General features: G+C 29.9%; 1 protein-coding gene across 10 annotated transcripts in view; it reads left to right on the forward strand.

The window, feature by feature from the left end:
* Positions 1–5,970, forward strand: part of LOC107446023 (Sil1 nucleotide exchange factor) — a 39,100-nt gene extending 33,130 nt beyond the window's left edge. For all 10 annotated transcript variants that reach the window (XM_016060556.3, XM_071188176.1, XM_071188175.1 and 7 more), the window contains one exon: positions 5,082–5,970. In XM_016060556.3, the coding sequence (XP_015916042.2) occupies positions 5,082–5,424 (343 nt within the window). In that variant the 3' untranslated portion in view covers positions 5,425–5,970. The remainder of the gene's footprint in view (positions 1–5,081) is intronic.
* The last annotated feature ends 8,460 nt before the right edge of the window (positions 5,971–14,430 follow it).

A 14,430-nucleotide genomic window follows, 5' to 3' on the forward strand; every position in this document is an offset into this window, starting at 1 on the left:
AAATTGCAGGGACAATATGAATAAATATGTGTCTAAAGATAAAATGTTAATATTTATATTGTTTTGGTATTTACTATAACTATACAAAAAATTTTTTTTACATAACTTAAGACAATTTATTTTCTCACAAAATATTCTTAATACATGTTTGTATTTGTTTTTGCCCACATATTTCAAAAACAGTTTTTTCCAGTTCATATAAAAGGGATAAGGGGGAGTTTCAAAAGTAATATTAAATTGTAAATAGTCCCAAATAGTGTCTAAAGCTTCTAATACTGCTGTGTGATTCAGAGGAACTTTTTCATCCTCCTCGGTATCATCCACCACATTCTCATCGTCCACAAGTTTTAGTTTGACATAAATGAACAGTTCTTCACAAAAAATTTGAGTTTTATGGGAAGGGGTGAAATATCACATGATAAATTTCTAAGAAAAGTACTTGACGTCATAATATGCTACACAATAAGTTGTTCGATTACTACTGTCACTAAACAAACCACCTCCTTTTATTTACTCATGATGTCCATCTGTCTGCAAGTAAGTGCATGATGTCTGCAAGTAAGTGATAGCCGTCTCTTTCATATTCCAGGTGTCCTTTTTTTCTAGAAAACAGCATGGGAGTAAAACTAACTTCTGGACAAGAGGAATGGTCATTTTCTTAAAGATGAATGAGATAAAGATGATCATTGCTGTTGGTGTAACAGATAAGACACCCTATTCAAAATTGTTGAAAGAATGTCTTTCCAGAAACAGCAAAAATGAGAAGGTCACAAAGGGAAGAAAATTCAATAGAATCTAACAACATATATTTCTTTTTATCTGTAACAAGATTGCTAATTTGCTTCATTTTTAAATTAAAACTTTTTTTTTTTTTAAAAAAAGAAAAAATATTTAAGGGATAAAAAAATTAAAATGTCAGCCTAAAATTTTGGCACATAATCGAAAAATTTAGTTTTAGAGCGACGCATAAACGAAAGATGTTTATCATTATTTTTCTACCTAATGCATTGGGACCTATAAAAATCATCGTATAAATGAAAAAAGTGCATAAAAGAGGTGGTGCATAAGTGAGAGGTCACTATATATATATATATACACAGTAGGGAACCGATTATCCGGAACGATCGGGACCATCGCTATTCCGGATAACTGGTTTTTCCGGTTTTCGGAATCGCTACAAAAAGCCGTTTTTTTATTGTTAAACCCAACTAAAAAAAAAAAAAATTTGGAAATAATCTTAAAAAGAAGAAAAGTCGATGAAGTAATACACTAATGATTATTTCCAAAATGATGGTAAGGTGAACATCTTTCAAAAAAGAAAGAAAAATCCTAAAATCTTATAAGGAAAAAAACAAAAAAATTTTTAAGAAATGGCGGGAAAATTTATCGAATTTCATTCCGGTTTTTTGGTTTTCCGGTTTTCTGATTTCCGGATAACGGGTTCTATACTGTATATATATATATACACACATATATATATTTAGAATTAGATACTGAATAAGAATAATATGAATGTTTTGCCTAATTTCTGTAATCAATTATTATTTTTGAATGATCAGGGGTCTGTCTAGGTTTTTCTGAGAGGAAGGTTTTTCTTGTGAAAATTTAGACATAATTTGTGAATATTAAAATATCAACACAAAAATATGGATTTATCGTTTCTTACGAGATACAAAAATAAAATTCTAAGAAAAAGTATTTTGTAAAACTGCCATTTTCCTGAAGTTGAATTTGTGAAGGTACTGCTAAACGGTAGCAAATTTGGCCAGGACAGACCCCTGATGATAATTTGGACAGATAAAAAATTTGAAAATAATAATATTTCTGTTACTAAAAATAAATTTAATAATTGTGCTTAATTTACTTGTAGCTCGTTCGTGCATGAGATTGAAATAAATAAATAACGCATTTCCATCGTCCATTTATCTTCTTTTTTTTTAAATATAAAAATTAGTCATTCTTCATAAACGAGGGGAAAAAATATTGTTGGTGTAAGCACTAAAGGTTATAGGGAAACGTGGTTCAATTTAACTTAATCTAGCTTTCTGTGTGTAACTTACAATTCCACGGGATAACAGCAAAAATGGTATATTGCCAGCATTCGATTTTATGAATTCAAAGGCTCCGGAAAAGGAACACCGTGATTTTCAACAACATATGGATTGAAATACAAAGCTAAATTTTCTGAGAACCATTTAAGGACATAACAAGTGTAACCAATTGATTTACTGCAAAGAACATCCTTTCATCTCAGATATCTTTAAGCATCCTATAGGCGACTCCCCCGCCCCCCTCCTTTTTTTTAGGGAAAAGGTCCATATCTTTGAAAATTCAAATTGTCTTTCTTTCGAGGGGTTAGCGATAGAATAATAAGTGGTAACTTAGGATCTGTTATAAGAAAGAGGGAGGTCTAGTAAAAGCGAGGTTTCTTGATAGACATAATTTTTAACCAATAACATGATTTAAGCTACAATCAGTAACTAATTTCCCGTATCTACACACAATTAAGCATTTTGTTGAACACTTTACACCTTAGCTTAAAGTATTTTGTTTAACTTTGTTCGTGCTTGGATTATTTTACTTTTTGTTCATTATTTACTTCTATTTTTTTTCGAATTGTTTACTTTTTATTTTGCTTCATCAATTATTTTACTATTTGTTTTCGTGACTATTTTAAAAGAAAAGTTTCAGCCAACGATATAGTTACAGGCCTTTAAATAGGAACAAGATTTATGCAAAAATTTTAGACTTGATGAAAGTAACCATTTATTCTTTTTAAATTGGTTCCTCTTTTCTTCCCCATTGTTTATTGCAAATTAAAATGTTTTTATTAACAATACTTAGGGATTCTTCCTTTTCATTAGACAGATAATTTAAATTATTGAATTTTAGACAGGTTTTTAAAGGCAAATTAATGAAATATAAGTTTGATTTTGTTTAAGTGTTAAAATGGCCTATTGACGGTGATTCAGCAGAAGTTTGATTGGGTGCAAGAGATAAATTTCTCAGCTCCCCTTTTTATGAAATTGCGGATAAACTCACTACTGAACTGAAAAGAAGAGGCGAAATCTATGAGGAATTTTTGAAAAATTTTCTTTTCTGAGTGATTCATTGCTGACCATTGACTTACAAGGGTTTTCTCAATTCTGCAAAAATTAATAAAATCGTACCCAGAAGACCTAAATAGTTACTAAGCAGTAGAGCTGAAGCAATTCCATACATATGTACACCAACACCATGAATTTGTGGAAACAAACGGCAGAAATTTTTTTTTTAATCATGTGCTGCTGAGTGTTCATTTTCTCAGTTGCATTGCATTGAAATCCCCTTAAGAACAACAGTGCAACAGGAAGAACTAGATACCTTATCTTTATTTTGGATAGAAGCTGGTGTATTGTGACAAATTAGCTTCAAAGATATTATCGAAGATTTTGCAATTAAAAAAAGTAGGAGAGAACTACTTAGATATACACAATGTAAACCAAAATAAATATCTTACATGACATTTTTAAGCTTTTTATGAAATATTTTTTCTAATGTTAGAGAATGCCGACCATTTAATCTAACGAATCTCTATGATGTTTCGTTAAAGTTCGATTTTTTTCATATAAGTATTAATTTACGACCTCTAACAAACCTATTTCTCCACCTAATTTTATACAAAGAATTTCGAAATATATATTGTCAGTAGTTATTAAGAAATACTGTGAAATTCTAAATAGTTTTAAGTGCCAGTGAAACCTAAATAAAAAAAATTTGTTTATTTTTTAAAATTTTTCTTGATTTCATTTCAAATGGAAAATTTTTTTTCACAAAATTTGTAATTAGCAGTTATGAATTATTTTTAATATTTTTATTTTTTTAAAATTTGAATAAATTCTTTTAAAAAATGTGATTTTTTATTTTAAATTAACTCGATACCTAATATGGGATATATTTTTAAGATGGGGCACCAAAATACTTTCAGTGCTTAGGGCCTCAAGAGGTCTTAATCCGGCCCTGATCTTTGGTCTAATAGTAAATTTTTATGCCTGGCGAAGCATTATCTAGAGATACTTTTATTTATAATGCAGTTATTGCCACTAGTGAAAAATTTTATTTTCCCCCTGGAAACTGCCAGAAATAGTAATGCTCAATTAAATGTAAAAGTTGAACAGCAAGCTGTTCCTAAAACTTTTATAAAAGTGAAATTTTAGAAAAAAAGCAGGTTGCAGGATGTTACTGAAAATAGATAATCACAAAATAAAATACAAAATCACAACTATAATTGCATGTAAATAAATAACCTTTAACCAAAAAATATTATCTCAAAAAGTGTCTAAATATGAAAAGTTTAAAAAATCCTAAACCTGTTGTAATTGTTTTCTTTCTTTTGAGTTCCCACCTAACTCAAAATCAATCTGCAGCAGGGTTTCTTAACCTGTGGTTCATGAACCCCTAAGGGGTCCATGAGTTATATTTTGGGGGTCCGCTGACTACTCCTAATTTTTAAAATGTTTGGAAGCCTACCCATTGCTTGTAAAGCAAGTTATGGCAGCTATAATTCCATTTGCTACAGTGTATCTTTGCAAAGCGGGATTTTCCACAATTGTGACAATAAAAACATAACATCGAAATCAATTGAATGTTGAACATGATATGCCCGTTTGCTTTGTTGAAAACCATCCCCAATTCAATTTGTTAAGTAAGGAAAAGCAGCAGCAACCTTCACATTAAAAATTTTAATTTTAAAAATTTTATGTACTATTAAAATAATAAAATTGCATGTTTTCTGATAATTGACGTTTTGTGTAATTATTTTTTTCACAGGGGGGTGGTTCGTGACTTCTTAAAAATTTTTAGAGGTCCATTATATCAAAAAGGTTAAGGAACACTGATCTACAGGTTTATTCTTAAGTTTTTCTTTCAAATCACTTTTTTTAGCTTTAATAATAAATGCTTAAAAAATCCTAGGCTTGTTTGGCTAAACTATTTGCTTTCTACACATTTAATTGTAAGACTTTTAATATTTTTTTTTTATGTTTAGCTTAGTTGTATTTTAAAATTATTTTTCAATAAGTTGTACTTCTTGTTTCTTTCAGGAACTTTACACGTGACATTGAACTTTACTCTGTTTGTGATAAAATAATGGACCTTTTTCTTACTTTTAATGAGTACAAATTTCATGAGAAAATAGTTTCTGCAATGACTACTATGCTGGATATTTGTAAAGAAAAATTTAAAATAAGAAATGCTACTAAGAAGCTGAAAACTTTAATGAAGCTGTATGATCCTTTCAAAAGGTTAAATCTGTGGTATGAACCTATTATAGATGTGGAACTTAGATACTATATTTTTCAAGATCTAAAAGAACTCATTATGAAGCTCACATCTTACACTGTTGATATTAAAAATGACACAAAAAGATTAAAAACTGAATTATGAAATACTGAATCATATAGTTACTTAATCAACTCATTAATGTCAATTCAAAATTCCTTACTTTTTTTAAATTCTTAATCTGAAAACATTCTACATTGTTGAAACACATCCATATCATTTCATGAAGTATGACTATTTTATATTTCTTATAATATTGTAAATACATATTTTATTACTACCATAAATTTATATATTATAAATTTGTTTCATTATGTGTTATATTCAATATTATATTATAAATTTGTATTTTATTAATTTAAAAAAAAAAAACTTTGCTGATGGATAAATGGTCGATCAACAAATAAATAGTGAACTGTCTAGTCCAGGGATGGTGAACTTTCTCCGATTAGTGTGCCATTTGAGTTCTGATGTATTTTAAAATGTTCAGCGTGCCGCAGTTCAGTGCAATTTTTCTTTCTTAAATTAGATTTTATTTTACACTTGCTGTGATTTCAAACTGTCAAATTTATATTTTATTACTATATTGGCTGTTTTTTTGTTGTTGTTTTTTTTATCAAACGAAATTGAATAAAAAGTATTTAAAAAATATTTTAGCTTAATTTATGATTTAGATAGTGCCTTGAAAATAATTCCCCTGGGAGAAAAAAAAATAAAGATAATGTTTTTAAATTTTTTATAGTGAGGAGCTTTTTAAATACACTTCTCAAAAGTTGTTAATTACTTTTATTTATTTTTTTTTGCTGAAAAATGTCTTAAGCCTCTTTACTTAATATACTTTTTAAAACACATTCATTTATTATATAGACAAATATAACATCAAAATCTGCATTCATTTAATATCATTTAGTTTGACACCTGTTGCTGAAAGTTATTGGCATTTATCTTTGGGTTATAGCTGGTCCTTAATAATACACAAGAATCACTTCAATCAGAATGAAGGTGGCTTTTTACAGTCATTCTTATGGAGTTCATTGATGAAAAGATCTACTGACATGCATATCAAGACCCAGATATTATGAGCGGTGATTTTGAAATTTTTTCATGATCGAAAACTTTTGAGGAAGATTGTTCAAGTATTAAGTTCCTTGTGTTTTGATGTAATGTTAGGAATCCGCACACTTCACTTTTTCTAATGTGTCTCCTAGTTTGACAAATTTTTTCACTCATGTAAATTTTACTCAAAATTCTGTCAATTCCATTGACAATTGCCATTATAAACCATCAAACAAAATGTCCCTTTAAGATCATCCATTTTAAGCAATGTGTGATCTTGAAATAAACTGCAACGTTTTCTCTAAATCTGGGAATTGAGATAATCATGTATATACAATATCCTTTGAATTTTCTAAGATACCTCAATATATTATTAAGAACATTTTCACTGTCTTCAAAGAATATTTTATTGGCGAATATCGACATTAATTCTATCTGCCTTTTAAAGCTAAGGGAAATATTTAAACTTCTTTGTTTCAAGATTTTTAAAGAATACGTCAAGTTAATGCGCTAAAGATTTTATGATCTTAAACAATCTACTAGCAGTTCGTCCCTCTTCTTGTAATCCCTTATTTATATCATTATACAGAGATGTAAAGTCGCTGCTAAACAGTAAATAATAGAGAAATATTAGATTACTGATTTGAGGAAATATTTGCTCTTTTTGTGATAAGAAAATTTAGTTTCACCTAAAAATTCTATGAATTTGTGAAGGACTTATTCACAACTTAGCCAACAAATACAAGAAGTCTGCCATATTGAGGTTCCACTTCCTGTAACTATTTAGAGAACTGGAGATTGCAAATATGAAGTTCACAATTTTTGTTATAATAGAACATTTTAAAATGTCTTCATGTTAGCTTTTTTACGTAGGGAATTGATGGTGAACAGCGCAAAGAAATTGCACGATAGCAAAATTGAGCAAAAAGGTTGTTATTATCAGAGTCAAATTTTTTTTTATAGAAATTCCTTTTTTTATATTAAGATTGTGTTAATGGGAAGTTTTTCATGTTGTTAATGTCTGCTGGAACCATTGCTTAATATAGAGGATTTACGTGTCATTTTTCAGTTTTTGTGTGGTTTTGTATGATTCCTTAATTTTCAGATTTTATTTAGTCTGAATTATGAGAGATGGTAGTATTTATAGGTGTTCTTTTGAGCAAAAAAAAAAAAAGAAAAGAAAAAAAACCTGCTTCAACTCAAAATTGTTGCATATTTGCTCAAAAGTTTTGTTGCATATAATTTTCAAGTGAAATTTTCAGAAAAATAATACCCTGTCATAATTAGCAATTTAGTTTAGATTCTCTCCTTACAACTAATTCCACTCACATGCTTTCCAAGAAAAAGTAGAAATATTGTTTACTGTAAATGTAATAGAATATAGATAATGTTTAATGTGTACACAGTGATGCAAGGTATTTCACCCTAAATAACTTTCGTTTTTATGATCAGATTTTCACATAGTAAGTGTCATTCTTAATGGTTCCAGGGGGTGACTTCAATTGTGCTAATTAATTAATGTTAACTATTAAGTAACATAATTGGACACAAAAACGTATTTGTGGATGAAAGTTTGATCCCCTCAATGTACAATTGTACAATTAAAAAAAAAGAAAAAAAGAAAGAAACTGCACCCACTCATGAAACTCGTTTTACTAATTAAGATAATTTCATGCTAAAGTAATTTCATGCAAAAAGTAATTTTTCATAATTATTTATTATCATTTAATTTAATAGTGGATGGTGGACAAGAAATTGTGAATTTTGAGACATAACTTTTTTATACCATATTAATCTATGTATTTTTCTATTTAGCAATCTAAAATTTCAATTGTTTTTGATTAATAGAAGACGAGAAAAATTGCAATTATTTTTTAAAACAAACGATAATTTGGCAACAATGAAGAAATATTTAATTGGGGTGATTAATATTTAAATGTGGTTAACTTACAAAAAACTTGCGTATGTGTAGCAGAAAATTTCATTCCTATTTTTCCTTGGTTGTCGATTGCTAAACTTTTTTTTTATTTTTAATTATAAAATACGATATTTCTTTTTAAGATTTCTGCTAAATTATTTTTAATTTAGTTAAGAGATTTCTAGAAATAAATGGATAGTATTGAAAATATGACGTTCTTTTTTTAAATGCGAAACCAGTATGAAATGCAATTCACTTTCCAAAAAATTATAAAGAAAATTTGCAAAATGATCATTCTAATGTGAGCTGCATGTCGATTATAAGTAGGCTTCGGAGTTAGCATGCTTGGACCAAAAAATAATTTTTTCAGAATTTACTCTTAATACTTTTAGAAATAAACGGATATTTTTGGGCAATATGAAGACGATATATGAGTATGATTGTGAAGCCAGTTTCAACTGGATCTAATTTTCCAAAAAGTTAAAAAAAAAAAAAAAAAAAAAAAAAAAAATTTCAAATAGCTAATAGTTTACTCTAATGTTTGTATGTAGGCAGTGGGGGTTATGTTTTGGTTTATTTTAGTTTCATATAAAAATTTATAGACACATATTGATATTTTGAGAAATATAATGCCTATATTTAAGCGTCAAAGCAGTTTCAAATTGATCTCACTTTCCAAAAAGTAATAAAAATTTCGAAATTTTTCACCCAGATGTGAACTATATCTAGGCTTTAGAGTTTTTATTTTGTAACCGTTGTTGAACAGCCTACCCAAATTAGAGTTTTATCAAAGTTCAACTCCCGTAGCCTTGTAATTTTGAACCCAAGCCAGATGACAAAGGAACTCCTGAATCACTACCCTCAGATTATTATGGTATTGATTTGTTATGGAAACTTGGAGAACTTTGTGTCCCGACAGATTTAACGTGCACAAGTCACCATTTAATGCACCGGGATTCTTTGGCCTGCTGGATTTGAGCTATCGTTCTCACGAACACGAGTCCAACGCCTTTCCAACCAGGCTTTAGAGTTAGCATGTTCTGGAATAAAGAATTTTTTTAAAGTTTCCTTTCAACATTAATAGACATAAATAGGTGTTTTCGGAATGTATGATGTCCTTATTTGCGAGTAAAAATACTTTCAAATTAATCTAGCTGTAAAAAAATAACAGGAGTTTGGAATAAAAAGGATTTTTTTTTGTTGTTGCAGTTTTCTTAATACATTTATAAACATATATGTGCATTTTCGGAAAATATTGCGCCAATGTTTAAGCTTGATTTCAAATCAATTTCGTTTTTAAAAAAATTACGAAAAAGTCTTAAACTGTCCACCCGAATATGATCTATATATAGGTAAAGAGCCTTGTTGGCTCAGGGGATAGAGCGATCACCTTGCAGTGAAGTGAACCGGGTTCGAATCCCAGTGGTGGCAGGTCGATACGAATTCCGCATCCGACTTACACCGACCATATTTCTGACGTAAAACATCCTCAATGGTCTACGGATCACGGGTTAGAGTCCCCTTGCCGACAGGCCAACCGGGGAAGGCTTTCGTGATTTTCCTCTCCATGTAGCGCAAATGCGGGTCAGTTCCATCAAAAAGTTCTCCAAAAAGGCAAATTTCTCCACATACTTGATCCAGGAGTTCTCTTGTCTTCTGTATTGGGTTCAAAATTACAAGGCTACGGAGTTGAACATTAGTAGTTGAAAACCCAAAATTAGGTTAGCTGTTCAACGGCGGTTATTAAGTAACACACACATATANTATAAAACTACGAATTATTTAGAAATAGTGGTGGATAAAAATATACTAAATTGGATTTATTAAACCAAGAATTACAATTGATAAACTACCACTTTAAAATATGTATTTGCTGTCCGGAGCAAGTTGGCATCTCTGTATATATATATATAGGCAGAAGTTTTCTGAAAATATTTATAGACATAAATAGGTATTTCGAAAAATATGACATCCATATTTAGGTTTAAAACTGGTTTTAAAAAATCGTTTTTTCCCAAAATGTATAGAAAAATTTGAAAATCGTTCACCCTGTTGTGACTTCATGTAGCAGAGGGGGTAGCATGTTTTGAACTAAAAAAGAACTTTTATAATTTAATCAATTTTAAAAATGAATGGATATTTTCGAAGAATATTAAAACCATATTTGAATTGCTGTATAAAAATTTGTACTATGTTCACTCTAATGTCAGTTACACGCCAACATTAGAGTGAACATATTACTTTGCTCGTAAGATGAAGGGCTTCGACGGACAATTTGTGTTGAGGGCAATGGGTAGTATATGTAAGCGAAAATAAACTAACTAAAATATAAATGTAATCACTAAATTGTTAAACGGGAAAAAGTAAAAGACAAACAATATTTTGAACTTTTTTAAAAAGAAATTTATTATACATTAAAGATTATAATTTATCGATTTTAGAGGTAACAAACAATATTATAATTTTCAATTTTATTCAAATATGACATACATTTTACATCATGTATGACATACTTTTTACATCTTATGACATTTTATTCAAATTTGACATAATTTTAAGTTCAATATTGAAAAAATTACAAACATGGAAAATTAAATCACTAAAATATAGAAATTCATAAAATTTTGATTCTGAAAAATCAATGAAATGGCATATTTTTTAAAGTCTGCGTTGTCTCGCGGATAAAATTATGAAATTAGAGAATAATTTACTAATGATTTTAATTTAAAATAGAAGTATTTTTTAAAACACAAAAAAAAAACTAATTTAATAACCAATAAAAAAAATCAATACTATTCTATCAAGTTCACATTATTTTATACTAAATAAAAGGAAAACGATGGCCCGGTTGAAGAAGTTGATGTTGAAATATCAGATACTCATGTACAAATACAAGATGCTGATGTACCCACATTGTGTGAACTGGAGTATACTCTTAAAAAGCTGAATTGGCCCAGATGGCATTAAGGCCGAACTTTTTAATGCAAATGCACCGGAGTTGAACAATGAGCTTTTAAAGGTCATTTGTGAGGTGTGGATCCAAGAACAGATGCCCATTCAATGGGTGGGAAGAGGGCTTGATTTTCACCATCCATAAAAAGGGAGACAACCTGAACTGTCACAACTACCACTTTTGAACGTGGGTTTTAAGATCTTTTCCAACATCCTATTTCGTAGACTTCTTCCATATGTTACAAAAATTATAGGAAAATATCAATGTGGTTTTTTGGAGGGAAAATCTACTGTAGACCAAATACATACGCTTAGACAAATACTCGAAAAGACAAAAGAATACGGAATTGATACTTACCACTTGTTTGTCGATTTTAAGACAGCTTATGATTGTTTCAATAGAAGTAAGCTATTTGAGGCGATGTGTGAACTTGGAATCCCTCCCAAATTTACCAATCTTGTCAAAATGACATTACGAAGTGTAAAATGCTGAGTTAAACTCATGTCTGACGTATCAAAAGTATTCTATACCGAGAGAGGTCTTAGACAAGGAGACTCTCTGTCTTGCATTTTATTTAATATTGCCCTTGAAAAAGTTATAAGGGATTCAGGGATCAACACTAGAGGCACTATTCTGCAGAGATCTATACAACTACTAGCCAACGCAGATGGCATTGATATAGTTGGGCGAACAATGCAGGATGTGGTTGAGACGTTTACTGCCCTTGAGAAAGTTGCCAGGGATATGGGGCTATAGTCTGTTCAACGAGAACTGATAGTGGAAGTAAACATAAGGGTTGCTATTTGATTGCCAACGTTTGCCACTTCAACAGTTTCTTCGCTGAATGGGCGATTTCGTTTGAATCGACAGCGCTTTCGTTTTTATAGAAAAGCGAAAACGATATTCGGTTTTTGATACCTTAAAGTTAGATAAGAAAGAGCAAAATTAAAATATTTACATGAAAATACGTTTCTAATTGTTTCAGTAAGCTCATAATTTTATTTTGAGGATAGTTTTAATGTATTTTTTTAAAGTTTAAATTAAATTAGTTATATTTTGCTTAAATATTTATGCAAAACAACTTTTATAATTCCATCGTAAAAGTCGTATAGAATTGAAAGAATATGTTTAAAAAAATACTCTTTATTTTCATAATTACAATTTTTTTTAAAATTTATTAAAAGTTAAATAATATTTCAAATAGTTTTATATTTCCCCGATTGATTTAAAAATATATTTGAAGGAACTGCATTTATTTGCATTAAACTGTTATCTTTATTTTTCTAAGGGAAGTATGTGTGAAGCCTAATTTTTTTTTTAACAGTAAATAAAATACCGTTCTTTTAAAGTTTGGTAAATTAGAATCATCGTCCACAGCTTTCAGAACTTTGTTTATTGTCGGAATTTCGTTACGACGGAAAAAATCATGAACTTTTCTTCTTACAGCATTTTTGTCGAAATCGTCAATGTCACCCAAAAGAGTTTTACGAGATTTAGTCTTCTTCGGTGAATGTAATATATTATCCTTTTTATATTCTTTAATAATTCTGAAAACAGAAGCTGTGCTAACTCCCGATACAGAAACCGCATGGTCAGCCACATCAATGATTGGAACATCTGGTTTTGAATGCACTTCTGTTTTATAAATGTTCAATATTATTTCCTTCTCAGCTTTACTTATGTAAGATTTCTTCTGCCGGTTTTTAGGAGGACTTAAATCTATCACTTCATTTTCCATATTTCTCATGCAACACCTGCAATAAGACACCACGGCGAAACAAAGAACCCTCTAAGAAATAAGAGTTTTTGTTTGACTGATAGGCGCTATTTGTCATTAATCCGGCGCCAAGCAGGCAACGGTATTGCGCCAAATAGCACGCTGCTTTGTTTACTTTCACTATCAGTTCTCGTTGAACAGACTATAGCAGTAAACGAAGAAAAACCAAAATTTATTGTAAGCTCTAGAGTGCATCATGTACAGCCACTCAGAATTGGGGATTATACCTTTGAAGGAGTTACCCAGTTTAAGTATCTGGGTACGCTTGTTACCAACAAAAATGAGATAAGGGTTGAAGTTAGGAACAGACTTTTGATGGCTAATAAGTGCTACTTTGGTCTGAGGAACCAATCAAAATCGAAATTCCTCTCCTTTGGTGCAAAAGTAAATCTATACAAAACCTCAATCAGACCAATTATTCTACATGGTTCAGCGAGACCTGGGCAATTAATAAAACAGAGGAAAATAGACTACTCATTTTTGAAGGAAGGATCCTTCGGTCAATTTTTGGAGCAGTTAAGAAAAATAATGTTTGGAGAAATTTATATAATCATGAGATATACAATAGATATAGATTACCTAATATTTTGAGGGTTATTAAGGCCTACAGGATCAGATGGCTGGGGCACGTTTTTCGGCGTAAAGAGTTGAACCTAGTTGAAAAACTTACTTTTTCGAAAATTGAAGGAACTAGAAGGAGAGGGAGACCAGCTACAAGATGGTTGGACAGTGTTGAGAAGGACTTAAAATTGTTGGGAATAAACAAATGGAAAAATCTAGCTGAAAGTCGCCCTGCCTGGAGGCAGCTAATTGAGAACGCCTTGGCCTGCACTAGGCTGTAGTGCTGACAAAGAAGAAGAAGAAATAAAAGGAAAACAATTTTATGTTTTTGAAATTTTTTTAACACAAGCATTGTTAACAAATCATATACTGATAAAATAAAAAATATGATTATAAAACTTTTAAATTAATATTGCATTTTGAAAAGGGAAAATTTATAAAATTATTATTTAACAAAATGAAAGTATTAAATTTTGTACTTTTGAGAAAAAGCAAAAAAATAGCTTGAATCTCAAATTGATGATACACTTTTAGAATTTGAAAAATTAATAAAAATTTTAGAAGGATACATTCTTTAAAAGTACTGTGCAGCAATAAATTCAAGGAGTGTCCGTGATACACTTCCTCTAAGATAGTAATTGTTAATTTTTCTAACAAATCAGAAATCACCTTTCCCTTATTTATTTTTATTAGGAATTTTGTATCAATTGTTTTTTGTGAATAGACCAATGTCCAATGTTTCTTTACGGAGAAAACACTTACAGACCTGCCAACTTTTAATCCCTTCCATTATCATTTTTCCCAGTGGTATTGAAATGAAATTAAAACTTCAATGAAGATCTGTAA

The sequence above is a fragment of the Parasteatoda tepidariorum genome, chromosome X2 (genome assembly GCF_043381705.1).
Source record: "Parasteatoda tepidariorum isolate YZ-2023 chromosome X2, CAS_Ptep_4.0, whole genome shotgun sequence".
NCBI classification, from domain to species: Eukaryota; Metazoa; Arthropoda; class Arachnida; order Araneae; family Theridiidae; genus Parasteatoda; species Parasteatoda tepidariorum.